Source organism: Paralichthys olivaceus, chromosome 2 (assembly GCF_024713975.1).
Source record: "Paralichthys olivaceus isolate ysfri-2021 chromosome 2, ASM2471397v2, whole genome shotgun sequence".
Classification (NCBI taxonomy): Eukaryota; Metazoa; Chordata; class Actinopteri; order Pleuronectiformes; family Paralichthyidae; genus Paralichthys; species Paralichthys olivaceus.
Window position 1 is genome coordinate 28,924,945 of NC_091094.1, and position 25,466 is coordinate 28,950,410.

Genomic DNA, 25,466 nt, shown 5'->3' on the forward strand with positions numbered 1-25,466 from the left:
TCAGGATTTCCCTGTAACTTTCCTATGAGTCATAAGATATCCAGCACTATATGGCACCTCCTTTTATTTTGTCTTAATAGTGTTTGTTTATAGCACTGTATATGTTTCAGGAATGTGTACTTAGTAAACACAAACAGTCTGTAGTCTAATGGTGTACCCTGGCTATGGACTGTTTAACCTAATGCCGTCTGGGAAGCAGCTCAGGTCATTGAAATGCAGAACCAATAGACTGAAGAACAGCTTCTATCCATGGGCTGTCAGAACACTGAACTCCAAAAAATAATTTTAATACTATCCAACCACAACTACCTCCTTTCCCACCTCTTTTTGCACTATTTTGTATAGTTTTTAAAATGTTTTCCTGTAAACATGTTTATTTTTATTGTTATATTTTATTTCTTTTTTACTAAATGCACCTTTCAGTGGTAGCTGCTGTAATTTCGCCATACTTCATTGTGTGATGACATTAAAGGCATTCTATTCTATTCTATACTCTGCTTACTATCTGAGCAACAACTATTAATGATTTACATTATTTATCAATTGGCTGATTATTATTTTGATTTAGTTTTCTAAGTTTAGTTTTTTAAGTTATAAGCATTATAAGCTTTCCATTACAGCTGACATTCTTAAGTTAAAATGCTTTAAAAACAAGACCCTACAAAACAAACCGGATGACACAAAGTTTGATTTCAATTCGCTGTGTTGTAATCATATAGCCATAGTTTATTCCACTGGGCATACTTTATTTATTTTGTGTTTTCAGGTTTTAGCGTTTCAAGATAAAAGTTGAATTAAACTAAATCGAAAGAAGATTGGCCGAGTTTTCAGCTTAATTACGAACGAGTGGTGTAATAAGCGTTCTATTGGAGGGAGTCTGTGGTCCCCGGGGAGCAGGAGGAAGGAGGAGGCGGAGGAGGAGGAGGAGGAGGATGCACCCGCCTCTTCCTCCTCCTCACTTCTCGCCGACCGAGCGCCTACAACAAAAGGAAAGTGCCGCCGCTGCGTCAAGCTTACTGGATACAATCCCCGGAACACTGTCAATATCTCCTTCAAATTAAAAGGTTTGGGACCTCACCAGCATTGTATTTGGACACATTTATTTTGGAATACAGAGACCGGATGTGTTAATTGTGTTCGACGCTGGTGACAGGAGACCAGAAGGTGATCGGTGAATGCATAAATTAGAGAAAGAGAGAGAGAGAGAGAGAGAGAGAGAGAGCGCTACCCTCGCCTCGTCTAAAATGTAAAAGCGTAGAGAGGGAAAGAGAGAACAGGGCACAGGATTGAGGAGGAGAGGAGAACAGGATCGTATCGAGGTGTGAGAGCAGCCTCTAGCATCTGATCCACCCAGCAGCATCAAGTCGCCTCCTGCGCATCAGCCGCGACTCCGCATCGCCACTGCTGCATCTCTGTAAGGTAAACAAACCCTCAGCACCCACCAGACCTCTACCTCTAACCTCGCCTTTGTCCATCCATCCCCCCTCTTATCATAGTGGGGGGGGGGGGGGGGGGGGGCCGCAGATGTGGGTTTTCAGGTTATTGTGGAAAGCGAGTTTAGGCTCAGCGAGCTAATACAGCACAGCGAAGATCCTGCGCGTTAGTATTTTTGACGCAATAGCACAAGTGTGCATCGGGCACCGTTAATTTTACTGAACATGTGAGGTGGTAAACGTTACGCCCAACTTAATTCAAAATTTGGCAATTCAAGGCCACTTTGCAGCACATCTCTAACGGCACATAACTGGTATAATCTTAAACAGCTGACATATCAGCAAAAGATCTACTGGTATTTGTATTAACAAACTAAATGTTGGGATGGAACTGACATTGTGTTGAATTAGTTGCTGCGTTGCTTGCATAAATACGAACACACCCAATTTATTTCAATAACGAAGGGTTATTCTATGTTTGCAGAGAGTCGAATCCAAGCGACCTGTTTTTCACTGTGCGGTGTGACGTTCATCAGAGCGACAGATCCATGGTTATGCTGGAGTGTTTCAGGATAGGTTTTGTAGCCCGTAAACTCTGTGGGTGGCTCTGGTTTCTCATCACGGGTTATGTTGGAGCTCAGGTTCTTTGTCGGAGTACATACATGTCCTGGTCAGGAGGACCATATCAAAACAGCTCTTAAGTCATTTCACCACCACTGATTCCAAACTAGAAGCTAAGAATGAGACAATGGCTGATTAGAGGAAGCGGATGGTAATTTTCTGTTGCCTTCCTAACAAATGAAAGTTTTTTATAGAGATACATGTATTTCTTTAATAATGCGCCTTATTGTGAATATTTTTTAATACAAGGATAAATCTGTTATAGTGATAATTGTCACAAGCATCACATTTGCAGCTATTGTATCCACTATATGGAGTGCACGGTTATAACTCAGTGACCTAACAATTAATGCCATTCCAAACTCTTGGACTGGATCACTAAATTGTGTTTTGTGTGTATGCTGTAATGCTGTGGTACTGAAAATCAGTCTCCTTTACAATCACATCCTCTCCTAATATAGTATACTGGTGATACAGTGTAATAGTGCATATTATTCATTATATCCGAAAAACATTTTAGAAATTTTACATGCAGCTTGGCTGTTTACTTTTTTTACTTTTACTTGAATTTCATGTTTCAACTATTTTCAACATAATGCTCATCAGTGTGTCTGCCACAGTGTGGCTGATACTGGCTTAGCTCATGTGCTAACATGTTATTAGCAAATAATATTTGAGATTTCCAAGAGAAAAAATATTACCTCATCCAGGAATAGTGAAGTGTGATCTATAGAACACCAGGGGTTTGGGGCCCCTAGAACTGATTTTTGATTATCAAAATATCGCATATGACAATATTATCTCATGTTTGTTTTGTAAAACACATGAGAGACAGACTTTGATCCTAATATAAAAATGTATTTGGGACTAAATGGGCAGCATGGTGTTGCAGGGGGTAGCACTGCTGTCAGGAAGCAAGAAGGTTCCCACTTGAATCTGGGTTCGGCTGGGGTCTTTTTCTGTGAGGAGTTTACATGTGCTTAGTGTTTGTTTGGGGTTTTTATTCCAGGTCTCCGACTTCCTCCAACAGTTCAAAGACATGCAGGTTAGGGTTAGGTTAATTGGTAACTCTAAAATGACCATAGGTGTGAATTTAGAGTGAAATGTTGTCTCTGTATATCGTTTGTGCAGTATGCAGTATACTGCTATCTGTTTTGTGTAAAAATGACTCCCCCCCCCCCCCCCCCCACACACACACACACACACACACATACATTAGGGCTGTACCTATTGTTTAATTTTTTATAGGTTAATCTAATGATTAATTTTTCGATTAATAGATTGATCTAATAATATTTTTACTCGAATAATATAACAATGGATTTTTCGATTAATAGATTGATCTAATAATATTTTTACTCGAATAATATAACAATGAATTTATCAAAAATGTAATTAAAATGACTTGTGTAATTAAAATTTATTAAATCATCTTCTCTTAAATACAAACAAACCTGACAAAAAACAAAGTATGCACTTTAAGCATTATTCCACAACAACCAATAGCTCAGTCTAAACTGCTAATCTGCCATCTACAGTCCCATATCTCTCCAAAATAAAATTTGTGCAAGCTTGTTGTATTAGTTGTATCAATGTCTGTATGAAGTCAAAAACTGACAGTCAAACTAAATAAATAAAGTACAATTCAATGGTATTTCAATAATGTTTATTATTAATTTTCACACTGAAGTGGAGGTTAAAATAATAATAAAATAAATATAATTTTTTCGTTTCAAGTAAAATAAGGTTTGCATTTAAAAACAAAATAAAAAAATTTAGTTTGGGTTTCCCCTTTCCTCCTTTTTTCTTGATATATAACTATATATAAATTTCACATGTGAACAACTAAACATATATTAGCAAACTAAAAAGCTTCAACTTTTCTCTTTGTTCCCCAGTTTCTCTTCAGTGAATGAAGTGAACTCTACTGTGTGCTGCCAGGATTTACTACCGCCTGTTGGTGACCTATGGTAGATGATCCTGGACGATTTTTTTCAAGCTTGCTCTTCGGGTGAGTCCATGCTTTGACTGTCTGCAGCCACCTTCCTAATGACGCATAAACGATGACGTTGATTGCGATGACACATCGCCCCAGCCCTGATATACATATAGACTTATCACAACAATAATTAACAACAGCTGGTTTGAACACAGAGCGGACCATTTAGTGTTTTTAGCTTCCATGGTTACAACGCCGTCATCCTCTTGTCAACAATGTCTGATCGTTACTGATAGTGGCAGTGGTGTTGATTTGGTTTCAATCTCTTCCCTCTTGACTTCCTGGTGCCTGTAAATTGGCTCACAGCGCCACCTGCTGTTGTGGCCTGGAGGGAGAATTACTCAGGAAATTTGTGACAAAATCCTCCGCATGAGCAATAGGGGAAAAAAACATGACACATGATATTCTTTGTGTCGTGCCAATTTTGGGGAGCAAGCAGTCATGTCAATCAATCAATCAATCAAATTTTATTTGTCTAGCCCATATTAACAAATCAAAATTTGTCTCATAGGGCTTAACAAGGTGGGACATTTTCTGCCCTTCAACAAGAGTAAGAACAAACTACCAAAACTAACCAAAATCCCCATTAACAGGGGCAAACGTAAATGGTTATGGTTTGTATTTATACAGCGCTTTTCTAGTCTTCATGACCACTCAAAGTGCTTTACAGTACAGTTTTGCCATTCACCCATTCACACACACATTCATACAGTGCATCTATTGAGGATCCCTCCCCCACGATGGACAGAATAGTGTTTAGAATGTTGAGGGACACAGCAGCCAACAGCAGCATAACTAAGAGCAGGTCCAAACCTGAATCAGCTCTAACTATAAGCTTTATCAAAAAGGAAACGTAAACGTAGAGAGGGTTCTGTTTCCCGAACTGAAAATGGGAGATGATTTCACAGGAGAGGAACTTGATAGCTGAAAGCTCTGGCTCCTTAAGGTATTATGGTGCCATATTATTAAGGGCCTTGTAGGTTAATAAATTATATTCTCGATTTAACTGGAAGCCACTGTAGTGAAGCTAAAACAGGAGAAATGTGGTCTTCTTTCCTAGTTCTTTTCAGGACATGTGCTGCAGCATTTTGGGCTTAACCAAAACCCCAATCTTATTTCAATTTTTGTATCTGAACGGATAGAGAACGAAAGAGAGAGAGAGAGCAATAGGTGTACACTTTACAATGAAGCAACAGCATAAAATGTCTTGAAGATCTTTTATGCTATTAATGGACTGTCGCAGTCTGGGTAATTAAACAGCAGTGTTGTCACAAGTTTGTACTTGGTAGGGAAATTTACACACTGGAGCTGCTACTGCTACTGTGAATTCAATTGACACTCCATTACTTGGATATCTGATCTGATAGTGCACCATTGAGGCTTTAACATGTAATCTTGCTAACATTAGCCAATTACACTGGCTGATGGGACAGTCTGAGACAGACACAAGTGGCCAGTCACATCAGTCTTCAACATCTCTACATATGCAGCAAAGAATGAAAGAAAGAAGAAAAAAACCACTGTGGAATTTGACTTTGCAGATGTGGTCTTAGATTCAGCCATCATAGTAATCTGTCTGAGCAGATAGGAACAATGAATTCTCCTTCCTGCCAGCTCCTTATCTCCACAGCCATCTGAATCTTAGGAGCAGCTCAGAGGTTTAGCAGTCATGAAGGACATAGTGCCAAGGCTTTACTGAGATTCAGAGACTGACCTTCCTAGTCTCACCTCTTATTACAGCACAAAGAGCTGTTGAGCAGACTAGGCACATTGACAAGAGTCTTCTGAGCAAGAGAGGTTTGAGTGAGAGCTTTACTGTTCTAGTCACGTCAGTCACATTCAGATCCATTCAACCAGTGGATCAATTGAAGCATTGATGTATGACTGTATGAATGTAATGGTGAGGAATTTAAGGAATAAAAGAAATCATAACTGAACCATCTTGATATCTTAAAATAACTTACTAATAACATATAGCTAGCTTATAATCATGATGCAAAGGTTCAGTGTAACATTGTACAGCTGTTTTAGTAGAAAAATGCACCTAAAGAAATCTCAGTCATTAGCCAGGCAGCCAGCTGGACAAATTCCTTTTTAATGTTGCCCGAGCACCAATCAGAGAACACAGAAGTGAGAGACTGGAACTCTCAATCAATAACAAAACTTTCCTATGTCTCCTCTTGCCCTGAGGCTTTCAGCTATGTGCTGCTAGGAGACGATGCAAATGCTGACCATTAGATTGTATATAATGAGGGATGACCAAACCTGTAACTTGTATCTTAGATCCCATAACTACAAAGGTACTTAAAGAAATTCTGCCCCAAATTGATAGTACTTTACTCAATACAATCCATCTATCACTATTATCAGGATATGTACCACAGTCCTTTAAGCTAGCAGTCTCCAAACCCCTTCTTAAAAAATCCACCCTAGAGGTTTTAGCCAACTACAGACCAATACTCAACCTCCCCTTCCTGTCTAAAATGAAGCCGAATTTATTTTCATTTTATATGCTTCCACTAGGAAACATTATCAAGACACACTCTTTCAATTTCCACTGCTATACGGATGACACCCAGTTCTACCTATCAATAAAGCCAGAACAGTAATCAATTAAGTAAACTTCAAGCATGTTTCAAGGATATAAAAACCTAGAAGACATTCAGTTTTCTCTTATCAACTCAGATAAAATAGATGTTCCAATACACGATTTTCAGTGTGTTTTCTGGCCTGATTCACTTGTGGCAAGCAGAAAAATAGAACAGACGCCGAAACCATCACTGCGGATCGAGAGCTGGCTGCGGCGCTTCCCTGCCAGTGTGAACAGCCCAACTGATTAACATGGGTGCAGAAAGGAAGTGGACAGCATTTCATGGTGCTTCCACCTCCGTTTTGTCCCTGGAGTTAGGGTTAGTTGCAGAGTCTCTCTGGAAGCCGGGCCGGTGGTTGCTGCGAAGGCATGTGCCATATCATACCATCCATGACAATACCAGTATATATTTGTACATGATAAATAAGTATCGTATTGCGATATAAATGATATACGTCAACAACAACGTCGAGCGATATCTATATTTATCTTCCATTCAACACATTCATGAAGAACCTATTATCATTGAATACTGTTATATTGAAATTAGTCACAGAGCAAAGATAAAGTGTGTGCATGGTCAAATTCCCAGAGCTCTTCACCTCAGCAAAGTGTCCATGTAAGTTCATAATTACAGTCTCTGTTAGGGTTAGCAATCAGTTGTTTTAATAACCTGGCAATCTCGATTCTTAAAGGTCCAGTGTGTAAGATTTAGGTGGAAGGAATTTTTGGCAGAAATTGAATATAAAATAATCCTGGTGATGTTTTCACCTTTTGAGTTTTTATGACAACTGAAGGCTACTTTTGGAAGGGGAGGGTGAGGTGAGGAGTATTCATCTGCAACATGCAATTTCACCACCAGATGTCTACACACTGTACCTGTCAACTTTAATTACTCTGATTAAACTTAATGAATAAGACTCTAATAAGTTTCTAATAAATGCTTTCTTGTTCTCTTGTCTGAAAAGGCCTGTACTTCCTGTGAGATAAGGGGAACCCATCTGAAGCCATCTGCATCTGATCTTATTGTGATCCTGTTGCAATCCAGCTGGGTCCAGGATTATGGAGCGGTTGATGTGTCTGCTGGTCCTCAGCTCAGTGGCTCTGAAAGAAGCTGCTGGTAATTTACTTGAATACACATTAATATATAATTGATTTCAGAATCAGTGCTGGTTGTGAGAACGAGGGTTAGAACCAAGCTTACTGCACCCAGTCTGGGTATTTTTAAATTGCTTAATTTTAGAAAAGAAAAAACAGAGTTTGAGTTTCCCCTTTCCTTCTTTTTTGTCAACTACATTTCACATGAATAATCTCAACAAATATTAACAACTAAAGTAGCAGTAAACTAAACTAGCTTTAAAACCTCCTTTTCTCTTTGTTCCCCTATTTTCTCTTGTTCAGTGAGAGAAGTAAACTCTACCTTGTGCTGCCAGAATTTACCCCCGTAAAGACCAAAGAAGCTGCGCAGGATAAAATAAGACAGTAATTACGAGAAAAGTTGCAAGGTTAAAATAGGAACGCTCCGTCAAAATATAATAATAGGTCTGGGTCTGTATACAACGCCGTCTGGGTGCGGTCCGGACCACAGTCCGTCTATTGGTGACATGTGCTTTCAATGATCCGGGGTGATTTTTTTCCACTTTAGCTTGCTCTTAGGGCGAATCCATGCTTCGACTAGGCACAGCCACCTACCTTACGATGAAATTGATGATGCCGATTACTTCAACGCATTACTCCAGCCTCAATTTACAATTATACCAAATAACTTTGTAAATCGTAAATACATACTAATAATTAAAATAGTCTTTAAACAGTAGTTAATGCATTGCATCTGAAAATACAGGCAATATGCTTAAGTTTGTATTCAAAATACATGAGAGGCTAAATACAAATTTTACTCTCCTACAAAAGTCACTTTCCAGCAAACAAAATGGTGATAATTATTATCATGGAGTAGGGGAAAAATATTGTTGGACACAAATGTTTACAATCTCCTCATTAAAGTAGTTAATTAACCTACCAAACTTGTTGATTATTATTTAGGCATAATGTTTAATTTACAAAGTTAAAGGGCCAGTCACAAGTCACAGACATTTAAACATTAGTGTTGACTGTAACATTATGTAGCAACTGTTGGTGGATTGTCCAACATTAGTCCCTTCATATTAACTTTTGTAATAAACACTTTCATATTGGGCAGGCTGCACGACTGTAATGCTCTCCTATCTTGTCTACCCAAAATTCTAAATCAACTACACTTCATTCAGAAATCTGCTGCCCGAGTGCTGAATAGGACCAAAAGGAGAACACATATTACACCTCTCCTATAATCCCTACATTAGCTGCCTGTCAGTTTCCATATTGATTTTAAGTTTCTTTTACTTGTTTACAAAGAACTTCATGGTCTTGCGCCGGCATATATGACTCACATGCTGATCTATGAACTAGTTCAGCCGCTCAGGTCCTCTAGCACTAGTGTTTTAGTTCCAAAGTACCAGACTAAACATTTTGTGCAGTCATCTTTTAGCTTTTATGCTCCAAACCGCAGAGGATCTGAGAACAGCCAGAAATGTTTTAAACATGACCTTAAAACCTACCTCTTCAGTCTTTCTTTTGAGTAAGAATGGTTTAATTAATTTATTTTGTTTTTTTTACAGTTTACTCTCTTTCACCATTATTAAGTTATTTTGCTTATTCTTGCTATATCTCTTTGATATCAACTTTTATTTAACTATTTTATCATTTTTCTTCTTCCTATTCGATTATTTTATAATATTTTCTTAGTTTAGTCTTTCTTCCACACTCTTTTACTGTTATTGTAGCTTTATTATACTATCTTCCTTTTTAAAAATTGTTGAAATTGTTCTTCTTTGCTAGATGTTTGTAAAGTTTGCAGACCTAGGATTTGCAAGGCAATTTAGCCTCAAGTTGACTGAGCCAACTTATGTGCGTATAATTAGTATTGGAGAAAAAGTTAAGCTTATGTGTAACTCTAATGTCTTTGCAGATGTCAAGTTTGGTAACAGCAGATCTCTCATTTATCTCCATTATTCTTTGTCATATTGTATGTAATGGTTTGTATTTATATAGAGCTTTTCTAGTCTTGATGACCATTCAAAGTGCTTTACAGTACAGAGGCCGGCTGTAAATAAATAGAAATTGAAGTTACTGTCACTGTTACAATTATTCCATTAGAATTGTATCCAAGTTTTGAAAAGAACTTGCAGTATGATCCCATTCTCCCCCATTCTCTGCCTGGAGGTCAATAGTCAAGGTCACATTGACCTCGAATTCCTGTGAATGTGATATAGCAGGACTAAGGAATTTCATTACATCTGGCACAATTCACTTAAACTCATGGATGACCTGATTAGAATTTGGCACTGTGAAAGCTCACTGCCTTGTGAATGTGATATCTCAGGAATATCTCAAGAGGATGTCTTTAAATTTGGCACACATGTTTACTTGGACTCACCGATTAACTGATTAGATGTTGTAGCTCATAGGTCAAGGTCCTGATGACCTCCAAAACATGCTCTTGGCTTCTTGAATATGATATCTTAACATCAACTTGAGGGAATTTCTTCAACTTTGATCTGTTTTAATTGGTCAAAGGTAAAGGTCACAGTGACCTTGTATAAATCTGTGGCAATTGCAGTAATTCTAGTTTTGTACATTGTGAAAATGTTTCCAGGTGGTGATGTGTGTGTGTCGGGTCATGACAGTGGGCCAGTATTTGAAGAACAGCCGAGCAGTTCAATTTACCCAGAGGGACTGAGTGAAGGGAAAATTACCCTCAGCTGTCAAGCCAGAGCCAGTCCAGCTGCTTCCTACAGGTGGCACACACACACACACACACACACACACACACACACACACACACACACACACACACACACACACAGAAATTTAAAAATATCTCTCAGGCTGTGAGGAAGCAATAATGCACAGATAAACTACAAATGGAATTGTTAAAATATTCAATGGAACTAATGAGCCATTCAGTCATTTTCACTGTCAGACATGCAGCAAACTACTGCTTGTTAATGATGGCTGCAACTATTTAATTGTTTACTATTATTATTATATATACTGTTGCTGCCATTATTACTATATACTGCTATTATATTGGTATAATTACTATCTATATAAATATATATTATGTTATATTATATACTATATATACTGTACTATTTTTTATATACTGTCTAACAATAACATTACCATCATATCATCAGTACTATTACCATCATATTGCCACTGCACCTTATATTATCTACCTATTCATCTTGTGTTTCTGTTTTTATTCTTTCAACCTCAATATTTTATTTTATTCTATTGTATTGTATTTTATTGTATTCAAATATACCGGCTGCTATGACGACTTAATTTCACTTCGGGATCGATAAAGTAATCTATCTATCTATCTATCTATCTATCTATCTATCTATCTATCTATCTATCTATCTATCTATCTAAAACTAATCACCATGTGCAAGTATCGATGTTGGGAAAAGCTTCAGTTTAATTAAAAAGAAGGAATTATTAGCAGTATACTAATTACAATAATATTACACAATTCAAGTGCTCCACATTCATGCAAAAGATGATTTGGAAGAAGATTTGAACATTGTGGACATCATGTTTTCTTCTCCATTTGTTTTTCTAGTAGAAAAACTACTGGATGAATTAACACTAAACTTGGTGGAAGAATGCAACATGAGTCAGGAAAGAAGCCATTCAATTTTGATGTGGATACAGGGGGCCGATCCAGATAGGGCATTTGGCAACATTTAAGTTGATTGCTCATGGATCTTGATGACAAATGTAGGCATTTTTAGGAGACTACTATATGAGTGTGAGCAATATTGTGCAGATCCAAATAAAAAACTTGATCCTGTGAATTTAACTGTAGTTTCATGGGGATACTTTGGCAGAGGTCTGTTCTCCCTTCTATTTTTGTTATGTTTATAATTTTCTGCTTATATTTGTCCTATCATTTTATCCTGTAGATGGCTTGTGAATGGCACGGATGTCCCACTTGGTTTGGACCTGCGCTATACCCTTGTGGCTGGAAACCTGGTGATCAGCAGCCCTGAGTCTGTTCGAGACACAGGCTCCTACCAATGTCTGGCTATCAACCGTTGTGGAATTATCATCAGCAGAGCAGCAAACCTCAAATTTGGCTGTGAGAAAGCAAGGGTCTTACAACCTTAAAACAGTTTAAGCTGTTTAAGTGGGTCACCGAGGCAGAAATAAAAGGCATTAGATAGAAAGCAATACAGAATTTTACTGAACTCTCCTTGTCTTTTGGTTACTTCCAATTATGTATTATTGGTTTCAGTGTGTATGTGATATTAATCTTATGTAATGATAATCTTTTTTCTATTTCTTACTTTTTTCTACCTTTTCATCTTTCTCCAGACGTCCATGATTTCCCTCCTGACAGCAGGAGTCCGCAGACAGCATATGAGGGTATGGGAACATTCTTGGCCTGCCAGCCACCTCCACATTACCCAGGTATCCACTTTTCCTCAGGCTTCCTACTACTGTTGGGGAATGTAAACACTGTTACTTTACTGTTTTAGATTACAGAAACATGCACAGGAATTATGTTCTGGCAGGTGGAAAATAGTTTACAACATACAGCTGACAGGTGGGTTTAAAGTCAAACAGTGGTATATTTGTCAGGGATTTTTGAATGGGCAGGATTATTAAGCAGGTGCATATCAAATCAAATGTTTAAAGCAAATTAATATATGCATTAAACTAACTCTGCTCACTATAATATTAATTAAGTAAAACCCTAGTATATTCCCACTGGATTACAAGCTTTATTTGTATCTATTTCTCCCTAGCTTTGTCCTACCGCTGGTTCATCAATGAGTTTCCCAACTTCATCAAGAAAGACAATAGCCGTTGGTTTGTGTCGCAGCTCACGGGGAACCTGTATGTTGCTAAAGCAGAGCCAAATGACACAGGGAACTATTTCTGTTTCACCACTATCAACATGGACATCAGCACCAAGAGCACCTTCAGCAAAGCCAACCAGCTCACTGTTCTTCCTGATGGTATGACATTGCAGTTGAATCCTTGATACACACTCTACTAACAGCGACAAGTAGTTTCACATGGAGGTCTGCGGGGAGCCTGGCTGTGTGTAGCACAATCAATTAAAAAACGTCTTATAAATTAAGCTTGCTTATCCTAAGCAATTTATGTTTATGTTTATAATCACCATACACAAAGTAAAACATTGTATAATGCAATGATGAATATGTTTTGATTTTGATTAATTATTTTTATAGAACTGTATTTTAGATTAGGAATTTTTTTTTGTGTTTTGCCCACTAAGTTAATTTTATTAAAAATCTATCAAGGTAGTCAGACTCTTTGCTGTGGCACTCTAATCCTTGAAATGTGTCCTGAACTTGACTAAAGACTGAAGAAACTGAATTGAACACTATTAAAAAAAGACATACTCATATTAGGCTCCACAATTCCCTTTGCATGTCAGGACAAATGTTAGGTCCAACAAACTCTCTGTAGAACTCTGCGATAAAATTAGGACTAAGATCAGGGTGAGGCTATAAGAGCATTTCTAAATCTTTGGGTTTTTCCAGGAGCACAGTGGCCTCAATAATTGTGAAATTGAAGTAGTCTGGAAATGGTCAAATTGAGTAACCAGGCAAGAAAGCCCATGTTCAGGGAAGTGACCAAGAACCTAATCGTCTCTCAAACAGATCGTCAAAATTCTTCTGCAGAGATGTTGAAACCTTTCAGCAGCTCTGCATCAATCAGGCCTTCTGGTAGAGTGACCAGATAGAAACCACTTTGAGTAAATGACAGGTGCTGCCAAATGTCATTTTAGGGATTCAGAGAGTAGATTCTCTAGTTTAAAATTTTACAATAATCAAATTGGGCAGAACTCTTCCATCTCTACAGTGAAGCATGCATGGGAGCAGCAACAAGCTACGAGGGACCTCTTAGCAAACACGGAGACTGGTCATAATTGTGGCCAGAATAATTGCAGCCCAATACGGAGAGGTCCTGCTGCATGAGTCCACAATAACTTAGAGCATACAATAAAAATGTTACAAATACTGTGCATTATAGTAGCAGTAGCAGTGGGCTACTCTATCCAGTTCTTAGATGAGATTATAGCTGTACAATTTGCATATCATTTTTGGTATAACAATATTTACTTTTTTTTCAGCCAATCCCAGGAAGTCAGCTCCAAGCATTAAAGTGCGCTTCCCAGCAGAGATTTATGCTCTGGCAGGACACACAACCCAGTTAGAGTGCTTTGCCTATGGAAAGTAAGCTTCCAACTCTGAAATCTTTGAAATCTTTGAATTATGTGTCTGCAAACTATTTTCAGTTGTGTCCTGTTAAGCTTTTGGTCTGTCAGATGTTTTTAATTATATTACTCTCTGTCTCATAACCTTTTTCTTTCCTTTGACTACCCACCTCTGGTCCCTTTGCTCTTTCTTTTCTAATCTACATAATTTTACATTACCTCCAATTTTCATACAAACTCTACTTTCTTTAACAGTCCAGTACCGAAACTGCGATGGAGGAAGGTGGACGGACTGATGCCATCCAAGGCTGGCTCCTCTGCAGAGGGTCCCATCCTCATCCTGCCAGAGCTCTCCTTCGATGATGAGGGTGTTTACGAGTGTGAAGCCTACAACTCAGAAGGAAGTGATACATACCAGGGACGCATCAACGTGCAAGGTGAGTAAAATATGTGCCGTGAACATCTGTTTATATTGAAGCTAAGAATTTATTTTTATGAGGCTTTATGAGGTTTTTGATTCAATTTCACTTAATTCACATCTCCAGATTTCCAAATGTCTTCTGTTGTGTTCTCCAACTCTAGCACAGCCAGAATGGTTGCAGGTGATGAGTGACTCAGAGGTGGAGATCAGTTCAGAGCTGCATTGGAGTTGTGTTGCTGCTGGTAAACCACGGCCCTCTATACACTGGCTACGCAATGGACAGCCACTCAGCACACAGGTAACACATGTAGGTTTTACAAAAGGTTCTACTCCTATTTCTATATAGGAACTGCACAAAATACAAATTTTAGCCCATTTTTTACCATTTCTTAGTCCTCCCCTAAAACTTCCTCCACCTCCACTAATGTTCAATAAACCAAACTGTATTAATGTCTAATGTTCTCATCAATACCATTTTGCATGAAACAAAAACTATGTAAAGGTAATACTTCCACTCCAACCTAGTGCATTTATTTTATATTAGGTGATTCATTGAACCCAGGAAAGATAAGAAAGTTTTCTGCCATTTCTGATCAAAAAATATACTAAACCACAGTGTTAGACGGAAGTGATTACATGTAGTTAAATAAGAGATCATCTTCAGATCAGATCAGATTCAGAAAAAAACTTGATGACTAAAGGGACATTTATTTTTTTTCTTTTCTGTTTCTGCGGTAAAAGTGTGATTTATTTGAATAGTTTGGTTTATGAAAGTATGACTCCACCATAATTTGTATTGACCATAAATAGGTTATGTCTTTTTCCACCTCTGACATAACCTCTCCTGTTGACCCCCACAGGACAGAGTGGAGGTGAATGGAGCTCGTCTCAAGATCAGTAACCTGGCCCTGGAGGATTCTGGAATGTACCAGTGTGTGGCTGAAAACAAGCATGGCACCATCTACTCCACTGCTGAGCTCAGAGTCCAGGGTAGGAGGAGGTTCTACATTCAATAGTGCCACCTTTCAGTAGATTGTCTGGGACTGTTTCAATGTATGTAATATAGTTATCTTCTTAAGACACAATGTGCTGCATATTTGTAATTTTTTATTCCATTTTTTTTTCCAATTTCCATGCCATCCAGTGACACATACAATATATAAAAACATCCTATTATACCTAGGAGTTAGGGCTGCACGATATATATTGAAAATCTATAGTCATCGCAATATCAACGTGCGCAACAGACGTTTCGCAAAAGACGTAAAAAAATGTGATAAATGTTGATCCATACACCACACATTCACACTCTGCATGTCAATATATTTGGCCAATCAGATGGAGCCCTGCCGTCTTAGATGATAAATAAAAGACATTCAGATCATTGACGGGGTTTTCTGTCAGTGAATCATTGTCGGAAGAAGAGAATATGAAGACAATAGAGAGAAAACAGAGAATTTGAAAATGCGGATATGTCAAATTTCGCTCCGCCTCCTTGGACTAAATTCTACTGTGGAAACTTCTTGTGATCACGTTTGTCCCGGGTCAGATTCATCAATATATGCAGTTGATTATATAAAAGAATTATGAAGCTTATTTATGATCCCAGAACCAGAGGGAAGTAACAGCGCACACATCCACACACACTGCTGCTCTGTGTATGTGTATGTGTGTGTGTCTCTCTCTCAGCTGACGCCTATTGGTGAGTAGATATTGGGTGAATTTTCATTTCTTGTCGAACTATCCCTTTAATCTAACTCCATCCTGTCCTTTTGTGTCTCATCCATCAATTACCTTCTTTTAAACTCCCTGTGCTGTGTTGCTCTTGAACTCTATTCCTTCAGTTCAGGCCCCAGACTTCAGATTGAATCCAGTACGAAAGCTTATTCCAGCAGCCAGAGGAGGGCAAGTGATGATCGAGTGTCGCCCTCGAGCCGCACCAAAGCCTAGTCTGTTCTGGAGCCGTGGCACAGAGCTACTCACCAATAGCAGCAGGTAGTACAGTAACTGGGTCACTGAAGAAATATTCAGACTATTTCAATTATGATGTTTACATCAGTTGCTTATACAATATTGCATTAATATTCCCTGTTACAGCATAGTCTCATTATGACTCATATAAATGTTATGCCCTACAACTTGTTTACACTCCAAATCAGATCATTTGTTTTCAAGCAGATGGTCACTGCTATATGTCAATTAGAACTGTTGATATGTCTTGATTGATGATGCAACGCAATGTAGAAGCAGACGACTGCATAGCGAATAACAGTTTACTACAGGTAAAATTAAGTTTGGCCAGGGGCCATTTTTTTCCTATGCCAGTAAATCAAGTAATTTATTTGAAAAAAAAACCCCGAACACACCAATGCTTGAGTCGAGTGCAGAACTGCGCTTATTTTCAGAAATATGTTATGCAAGTGACACAAGTTCTCAACTTTTCAAAATAAAAGCTCTGTAATTCAGCTCAATATAACTACAGTAGATTAACTACTTAACAGTTTGATTGTAGTTACTGCTCCAGTCTTGCCATCTGCTTTGTGGTGTTTGCCATATTAAGACGTATACATGTCTTTATTATGCATCTACAGTTAGAATACTTCACGTCTTAATTTGATTAATTTAAATTATTGCTTTTTGTTAATAATCTGGTTAAGGTAATAAAATGTTTCTACATAGCAGTATCTTCATCAGAATATTGTCCTAATCTGGTTAATATCGGAATATAGGTGTTGTGCCAGTTTATACCTAAAAAGAACGAGTTCAAAGTTCAGTTCACACAGTTGAAAATGATCTAGTTCACGTTCATAGTTAATTTCTTCTTTAAGTTTTAACTAAGTTCACGGTTTCAAAAATGAACTTGTTCACGTTTATCCAGATCGCTCCGGTCATGTAACACTGAGTCCTGACAATTTGTGAGTGCTCAGTACATGTTTAAATGCAGCTGTTTATTAGTTAAAGTGAGTGCAGGTCAGTAAGAGTGTGGAGGGAGGACTCAGGAATCATCAGCACAGTACAAACTGCTGCTTCTGATTATTGTGCAGCTGTGGACAGTAGTAGAAACTGTGTATTTTGTTGCCACTGTTTTTCAACAAAGTAACTGGCTCAGGTAAATGAGCTCTGGTCCTCTCATCTAACTGTGTGTTGCTCTGTGTAAGTGGGTTGGGAGCGGGGGCCTGTGTGTGGTTATAAACTCCAACATGCTCCCAGTCTAAGTAGTCATTTTCGCTGGCTCCTTGTATTTCGAGTGATCGTCTATACGGTGATGATAAAAAAAAATCGCAATGGTGCGCCTGGTTATAGAATTTAGTCGCACTGTCTCCAAAATAGTCGCAAAATGTGACTAAATGGTCCAGTCTGTAGCCCTGCGATGTGTCCTCTCAAATTCGATGCAGATGTGGCTGACGTCCGGACAAGTTTTTTCTGACCCAGCAGGCACAATTAGCATAAGAACATGAGTCTTCACTTGTTTGTTCATAAAACTGCTTCTAATACTCAAACAAACTGGCTTCAGCAGTAGTAGATGCATCTGTACCGCTAGCAGCAGCCCCGCTGGTCAGTGTTTATGGATACATTTAAACAGTGTCATAAAAACTGAACACGTTGTGTCAATGTAAATGTGTTTTCTGCGATTTTCATTTTATTTTATTAACCATAATGCGGAGTGTTACATACAGCATCAAAATAACAGAAAAACTTGGTATGCATATAGGAAAGGCACATAGGTGTAGACTACTGTACAATATATATACTTTAATCTACCACAGACAACATTGGGTTTATAGCCACAATGCCAGACAGTTTTCAGCTAGTGGTTGGAGGCATTATCTTTACGGGTTGTCCATCCATCCCATTGAGGGAATTTCTTCAAATTTGCATCTTCCCTTTACTTGGTCAAAGGTCAAGGTCACCGTGACCTTACATTTTTGGTTTTCTGAACAAAACATCTCAAAAACACCTTAAGGGAATGTCTTAAAATGTGATGCAAATGTTCACTTGGACTTGTAGATACATTTATTACATTTTGGTGGTTAATGGTCAAAGATCATGGTGACCTCATGTTCTTGTGAATGTGATACATCAGGAACACCCATAGGTAATTTTATTACATCTGGCTCAAACATTCACTTGGAGTCAAGGGTGACCTGATTAGAAATTGGTGGCCAAAGGTCAAGAATGGGTCAAGTTTTTGCCTTTGTCCCTGTTTGGTAATTTTGTAACCTATCTAGTTTTAGATTCATGCGATAGATAACCAAAGCTCCAATAGATGGGATCATCTGCAGGGTGAGCAACCTCAGGTCCCTCTCAACCATAGAGAAACTGAAATGCAGCCCATTAAACAAAATACATGTATACCACTTTAAAAATATTTCGAAGAATACCAGGGTGCTTTTATGGGTCATATTCATTTAATAGGAAAAAATTGATTGAACTGATCATGACTCTGATGACTGTGACAGCCACAATGTATGATCAATGATTCATTTCATACTCCAACCGTATCATATTCTCACCCACATTTCTCTTACATTTAAGAGGCCATACTTCTGTTGTGCCTTTCACATGCAATGTTGCTGTCAGGTTTTGCAAAGCAGGACCCAAATGCAGGATATGCAAAAACAGAACAGGCGGTATCAAGGGAAACCAGGGGTGCGTTCAAATAGTTAATTTTGCTTACAGGAGCCTTCCGAACTGAGTGAAATGACGGATGATGGAAGTATTTCAGCAACCATCAGAATAAGATCTGTGAATTGCTTCTTAAATAGAATTGCTTCCAGAATTGATGTAAATCCTCACACTTGTCTGATATTATATTTATTTGCTTATATTCCTTCTGTCGCTGAAAACATCTTTTATCAGGATGTGTCATTCTGTTTTAGTTGTTCAAGTCCAAACACAGGGCATTTCCAGTCAAGAAATAATAAAAGTCTTTGCAAAAGGCTCAAATAGACGTAGTGCTTTTATATAACACTAAGTTATTCTGGTAATCTGTCTGATAATCTGTCTGATATTCTAGAGTTAAACAGGCCTGAGATCTGCTCTGGTGAGCAGTGGATTTAATGAGAATAGAGGTGATACAGCGAGGAAGCTTTGCAGGAGATTTTATATCAATAACAATAAAATTATGTAGTTCTCTTCTTGTTGCATACCAGTTGAGGTCAAGCCTGCTTTTTCAAAAATTACCCAGTGATGAGAGCACTACTTACCCCCTGTATTTTATCTACTTACACAACTACTTGAAGGTGGTTTGAAGATGAAGCAAGCAGGATGAGAATAAAGGAGATCTTCAATGTGAAGCACAGACATGATAGTTGACAATCACTCTCATGGTTTATTCCCACATAAAAAACTTGAGTTTTATTCTTAGAATTCCAGGTAAGAAACCTGTTATCTCAGGGGACTTTGTATATAAAGCAGCTCTGGTTTCTTAAGACACCAGCTGGTGCAACTTGGACACATCATCAGTGAAGAGCCGAGAGTTACAGAGTGTTCCGGGTCTTTGATCATCATACATTCTCACCTGGATGTATTCACCAGCCAGGGGTGATCAGTCCCCGAGTTGTGTTGCATGGGTTGCAGTACTGTAATCAGCTAACTGCAGGTGCTCTTCACTGTCTGTACTCTTGTGTGTTTTCAGAGTCACGGTAACTTCAGATGGAATCTTGTGGATCCACAACATCAGCAGAGCAGATGAAGGGAAATACACCTGTTTTGCTGAAAACTACCTGGGCAAAGCCAACAGCACTGGTCATCTGTCTGTCAGAGGTACACACACACAAATACATTCACAAACACACACACATCTAGTCTGGCACAATAATGGAACCAGATAACATTTAAAAATCTCTAGTATATACCTGATGTTAGAAAAATGTCATGCATCATACGTCACAGGAGCTGACTATGAGACCTAAACAAGTCAAGGATGAGGTTCTGTTATTTGTCAGCCTTATCATTTTAAACTAGTGCCTGCAAAGTAAGATTTTACAGGATCGTACTTACTGTTACAAAGGAATAATTTGACATTTGTTAAGAGTGAGGTCCATGGCAGCCTGTTCTCTGCAATTTAAATATGGAGCTATACAGCAGGAGGTGGTAAGCAGCATAACAAACTGGAAGCATCTCTGAAGCTCAACGATTTACATTTTTTGTCTCATCAGTTTATTTAGAAACGTACAAACAACAGTTTCTTGGTTTAGGAGTTATGCTCTGTAACTATTAAATCTTTACATTCTTCTAATTGTATGGATTAAACAAGAGATACAGCATTTTGATTAGGGAGATTTTGAGGCACTGGTAAGTTTGAACTCTGATATGGAGTGAGATGGGCTATCTTTTTTCCTATCATGTCAGTGTTTTCGCTAGGCTCGGTTAATCTTCTATAGTTTTAGTATGACACAGAGAGGTATTGATCCACTCATGCAACAGCAAGCAGTTTGTTTTGCAATTTAAGACAGTCTGCTGCTAGCTTTCATCTGAACCAGTTCTCTTTTTGTAGATGCCACTAAGATCACACTGGCTCCTTCCAATGCTGACATCAATCAAGGGGAGAATGTGACCCTGCAGTGTCATGCCTCCCATGACCCAACCATGGATCTGACTTTCACCTGGGCCCTCAATGGAGTCCTACTTGATGTGGAGAACACTGCCGGGCCATTCCACCGGGTGGAAGGGGTAAGTCCTGTGATTGATAATATGGTGGTTTTCAACATGGATAATTTAGACTCTGATATCTGGGGCCTCATATATATCTGTTGCATACCCATCCCTTTAGACCCAATTTAGTGCTTACAGTACTTGGGACCTATAAAAAAGGGAGAATGTGCATAAAAACTTTTTGGAGAAGGGGCGATGCAGATGTGAGATAATGAGTTATCATAAAAGATAAAAAGAAAACATAAACCAGCAGTGTTATTTGTGCTTGTGAAGCATAACTGTGCTATAAGCAAATATATAAAACAACAAAGCAAATTACGTTGAGATACCATAAAACATGTATCACCAAATACAACTTAAGTTTTCATGTATTTTGTGTGTGAGTGTGTTCTATTTCCAATTAATGTCCCTGGGGTGAAGGATGGGATACCAATGATTAACTTGATCAATTTGTTAGGATGTTAAGTCAGATTTATCTAAACATATAAATAATGCGGTGACACTTCTGTGGAATGCTTTAATCTTTTGATAAGGTTATACTTCTTCTTTTTTTGTTGCAGTTATTCACTATGAAAATCGGGTTTGGTCCGCAGGATAATTTAATATTCATGATTTGCATTGACCATTTATTGTTGAATGAGGGAGTGTAGAGGATGGAATATGAGGCAGATCCATGTACGCACATTTCCAGGTGGATTTAGTTATATAGGGAATATGGCATTCAGGTGTGCATGCAACATAAATCCTAATCTTTTTTGCACAGCCATTTTAGGCTTTTGTGCACACATAAACTTTTAGTATGAATCCTAAGTACAGCATGTAGGACTGAGCAAAAAGGCTGTATATTATTTCGGTCAACTTATTTGGTGGCTTATTATTAATACCAACATAGAAAACTGAGGTCTGAGTATTTTTCTAAATAGCAAGAACAAATTGCTACACTACACTATATATAAGCAATATTTCATTTTTCCTACGCACATGACTAGGGAGAAATTAGCTCCTAAACTTGTGCATGTCGTGATTTTCTTTGTCTAAGAATTCGTACCTGACTTGTACCTCAGCTAAACACAGTCAGCACCGTAAGGTTCTCCTGCAACAAATTTGATTCATTCTGATGAAACAATTGAGTGAGTAATGATAAGGAGACCCCCCTTTTTCCTCTATCAGGTATACTCCTGATTTTCAGTGTTGGTTGGTCAACTTGGTTATCTCCATCCCTCTGCTTGTAATCTTTCAGAAGGAAAACATTGGGGATCTGTTGATTGTGAACACTCAGCTCAGTCAAGCAGGGTTATACACGTGTACAGCTCAGACTGTGGTGGACAGCGCCTTAGCCTCGGGTAAACTAGTGGTACGAGGTAAGAGGTGTTTATCTTTTCTTTAACATAAAAAATACAATATTTTGTTAAAGAAAGATGATGTGGATAAGAAGATATCTAGGAAGCTAACAACTGCTGCACCCTTGTTGACTATTGACACAAGATAAATTGTATGCTCTAATTGTTGTGGCCTGTTAAGACAACTACAGGGAAAATAATTTGACATCATGCTTTAAAAGGTACAGTGTGTAGAATTTAGTTATATCTAGTGTAGAAATGTCATGTTGCAGCTGAATACCCCTCACCTCACCCTCCTCTTCCAAACATTAAAAATAACCTGTGGTAGCTTCAATTGTCATAAAAACTCAAAAGGTGTTTAGTTTGTCCAGTCTGGACGAGAGTAAAAAACATGGCTACCTCCGTAAAGAGGACCCCCTCTATGTAAATATAAAATATTTAAATATAAAGGGCCTTTCTTATGATCCATACAATTTAGATGACACAAACTAGTGAAAACATAATGAGGATTATTCTACATTAAATTTCTGCCAATACATCCCTTTCACCTAAATCTTACACACTGAACCTTTAACTGCAAACACTAGCTCTGTCAGGAAAGGAGGGGGGGGAGTGGGACACAGGTGCAGACCCAGGGGTTTCTCTAAGCTATCCCAGGGGATAGCCACAAAAATCGCAGTAGCGATAGATTGGAAATGGGGGAAAAACAAAACACCGAAATTGTATAGAGCCACTACAGACTTCCTTAAAGAAACAATGCACCAAAAATCATTAACAAAACCACCACTGCCAAGCAGGTGACTAAAACCTAAAATTGTCCAGGAGACCCAGAAAACTCTAAATGAAAGGCAAAGGCTGGAGTCACAGCAAACTCTTCAACACCAACTTATTCACTGGGAAAACTACAGGCAAATTTTTAGTGGTGTGTTTTCAGACACACTGACAACGGGGAGAACCTCTCACTGCCTCTGAAGGTGAGACAATGAGTCAGCACAGGGCACTGGAGACTCAGGGTATATGAAGGCTCCCCACACACACCTGATTGCAGTGAGTTGATTCTCTCACCACTCTCAGAGCAAGATTGAGTGACCTCACAAGCTCTGAATTTGTTGATAAAGTGATCAGTGGTCATTATAGTGTAATTAATTCTAGTTGTAGTTTAGTTGTAGTGTACCATTATTTTATATATATGTGGTGATCAGGAATTTGAAACCAGAAACCAGTGTATCACATGTATCACATTACTGCCACATAGAGAAGTCAGGCACACAGGAGCAGTAGATGAATAGCATAAAAGAAAAAAGATAATTTTAAATCATTCAAATCCTCATATCAAGTTCATGATGTAAAATGTGTTAAATGTGTTCAGGTTAAAAGTTTAAATTTATACAAAGGGCCAATTTCAAGGATGTCTGTAGTAAAATTAACAGATGACTCTGCATCTCCCTACAGCTCCCTTTGTGGAGCTTTAGAAAGACATAATAGGTGAATATATGTCAATATTGTGTTCACAACATATATACATCAGGAAATCATTCCAGGTTTCCACTTCAGCAATACAGCACACAGTGTTAGCCAAAGAGGACAGAGCGGTTGATGAGTTTCAAGCTGGCAGTCTTAATTTAAAACCATCATCGGCAATAGGTGTCAGATCACATTTTATGATTTTACTGTTTACCTAGAATGCAAAATCTGAAAAGTAAATTGTGAATGTAGCTGTTGGATAAGTGTAGCACTAGATTTCCATCAACATAAAATGTTGACTAGTTTTGTTAATTTCCCTTCCTCTGCTTGTTCAAGGACCCCCAGGACCTCCTGGAGGTTTACTAGTGAAGAATGTTGCTGAGACATCGGTGGAGCTGAGGTGGAGTCGTGGCTACGATAATCACAGTCCCATTGGCAAATATCTAATCATCGGACGATCCTCACTGTCATCACAGTGGAAGAACATGAGGACAGGTGTGTGTGTGTCATTATTTTTGAGATTTTATTGTATTTTTATTTTATTTTACAGACTATGAATATAATGGATTATTCACATGTCTTAACTTCGCCCGGTACAGAGCCAGTGAACATCGAGGGGAATGCAGAATCAGCTCGTGTGATAGGACTGATGCCCTGGATGGATTATGAATTTCAGGTCATCGCCAGCAACATCCTGGGTAGTGGAGAGCCCAGCGTGCCTTCACAGACTATTCGCACACAGCAAGCAGGTAAAAGGCCACAGAAAGCCAGAAAGCTTCACAAGCAAAAAATAAAGGAAACTAGTTCAAAAATAAATTTAAAAAAGAAAAATGTAGAATTAGTTCATTTTTTATCTGTATGAACTGAACTTTGAACTAATTCTTATTAAGTGTAAACTGGCACAACACTGATGGTAAGTTTGTCATCTAAATCATAACCATCCCACTCTGTTTACTGAGCTGGTTACATATACCTTCATTCAACTGTTTAATATTTATTCAAGAGCAAGTTTTGTTAGCAGAGCCAGAGTCCATCTAATATATTGTTTTGGTTGTGTGGGGTTTATTTTATTTATGGTTTATTTATTGAGGATAATATAATATTTGAAATTCTAATTCAAATGTCGGACTGAATGTCCTGAATTGAAAGTCCATTGCCCTTTGAAAGGGTGTAATTTTCAGTAGTATGAAAATGTTTTTGAATGATGAGAATTACTTCTAGGACAAAATATGATTCAACAAAATGTGTTGTCATGACAGGTCTACCTAAATATTTTTAATAATGCACTGTTGTGCACTGCTACATGTGGCGTCAAAATGATGTTATTATTAATGACTTTGCCTCACGCAGAGCACCAAAAATTTTGTTATTATGCACTTTCCCTCATGCGGGGTACAATTATGTACTTTCCTTCACGCGGGGCACCATTAAATGGTGTGCTTTTGGGCATTCAATAAATGTGGCTATCAGAGAAATATTAAACATTAATATTAAAAATATGAATATCAAATAATAATTAAACTAATAAAAGATAAATCGGGGCACCAATCGGGTATGTGTGTGTGTGAGTCAGTGACTGAGATTCAAAATGGCGGCTGGCCACTATGAAGACCAAAGGCTCCCTGGAGTGGTGAGACCATG

The 25,466-nt window shown here is 38.2% G+C and overlaps 1 protein-coding gene across 2 annotated transcripts in view; it reads left to right on the forward strand.

Annotated features, from left to right (window-relative positions):
* The first annotated feature begins 1,121 nt into the window (after positions 1-1,121).
* The window catches only part of cntn2 (contactin 2), a 37,590-nt gene continuing 13,245 nt past the window's right edge, over positions 1,122-25,466 (forward strand). The window contains exons 1-17 of one of the 2 annotated variants that reach the window (XR_011239228.1): positions 1,122-1,419; positions 3,953-4,065; positions 7,612-7,763; positions 10,338-10,479; positions 11,656-11,831; positions 12,068-12,163; positions 12,502-12,714; positions 13,860-13,962; positions 14,199-14,380; positions 14,526-14,662; positions 15,225-15,354; positions 16,209-16,359; positions 20,003-20,130; positions 20,864-21,039; positions 22,262-22,382; positions 24,162-24,320; positions 24,425-24,574. Coding sequence is in view for 1 of the 2 variants with exons in the window: in XM_020104320.2 (XP_019959879.1) it covers positions 7,706-7,763; positions 10,338-10,479; positions 11,656-11,831; positions 12,068-12,163; positions 12,502-12,714; positions 13,860-13,962; positions 14,199-14,380; positions 14,526-14,662; positions 15,225-15,354; positions 16,209-16,359; positions 20,003-20,130; positions 20,864-21,039; positions 22,262-22,382; positions 24,162-24,320; positions 24,425-24,574 (2,122 nt within the window). In the remaining variant the exon portion in view is untranslated. The remainder of the gene's footprint in view (positions 1,420-3,952; positions 4,066-7,611; positions 7,764-10,337; positions 10,480-11,655; positions 11,832-12,067; positions 12,164-12,501; positions 12,715-13,859; positions 13,963-14,198; positions 14,381-14,525; positions 14,663-15,224; positions 15,355-16,208; positions 16,360-20,002; positions 20,131-20,863; positions 21,040-22,261; positions 22,383-24,161; positions 24,321-24,424; positions 24,575-25,466) is intronic. The other variant, XM_020104320.2, reaches the window with a different exon arrangement.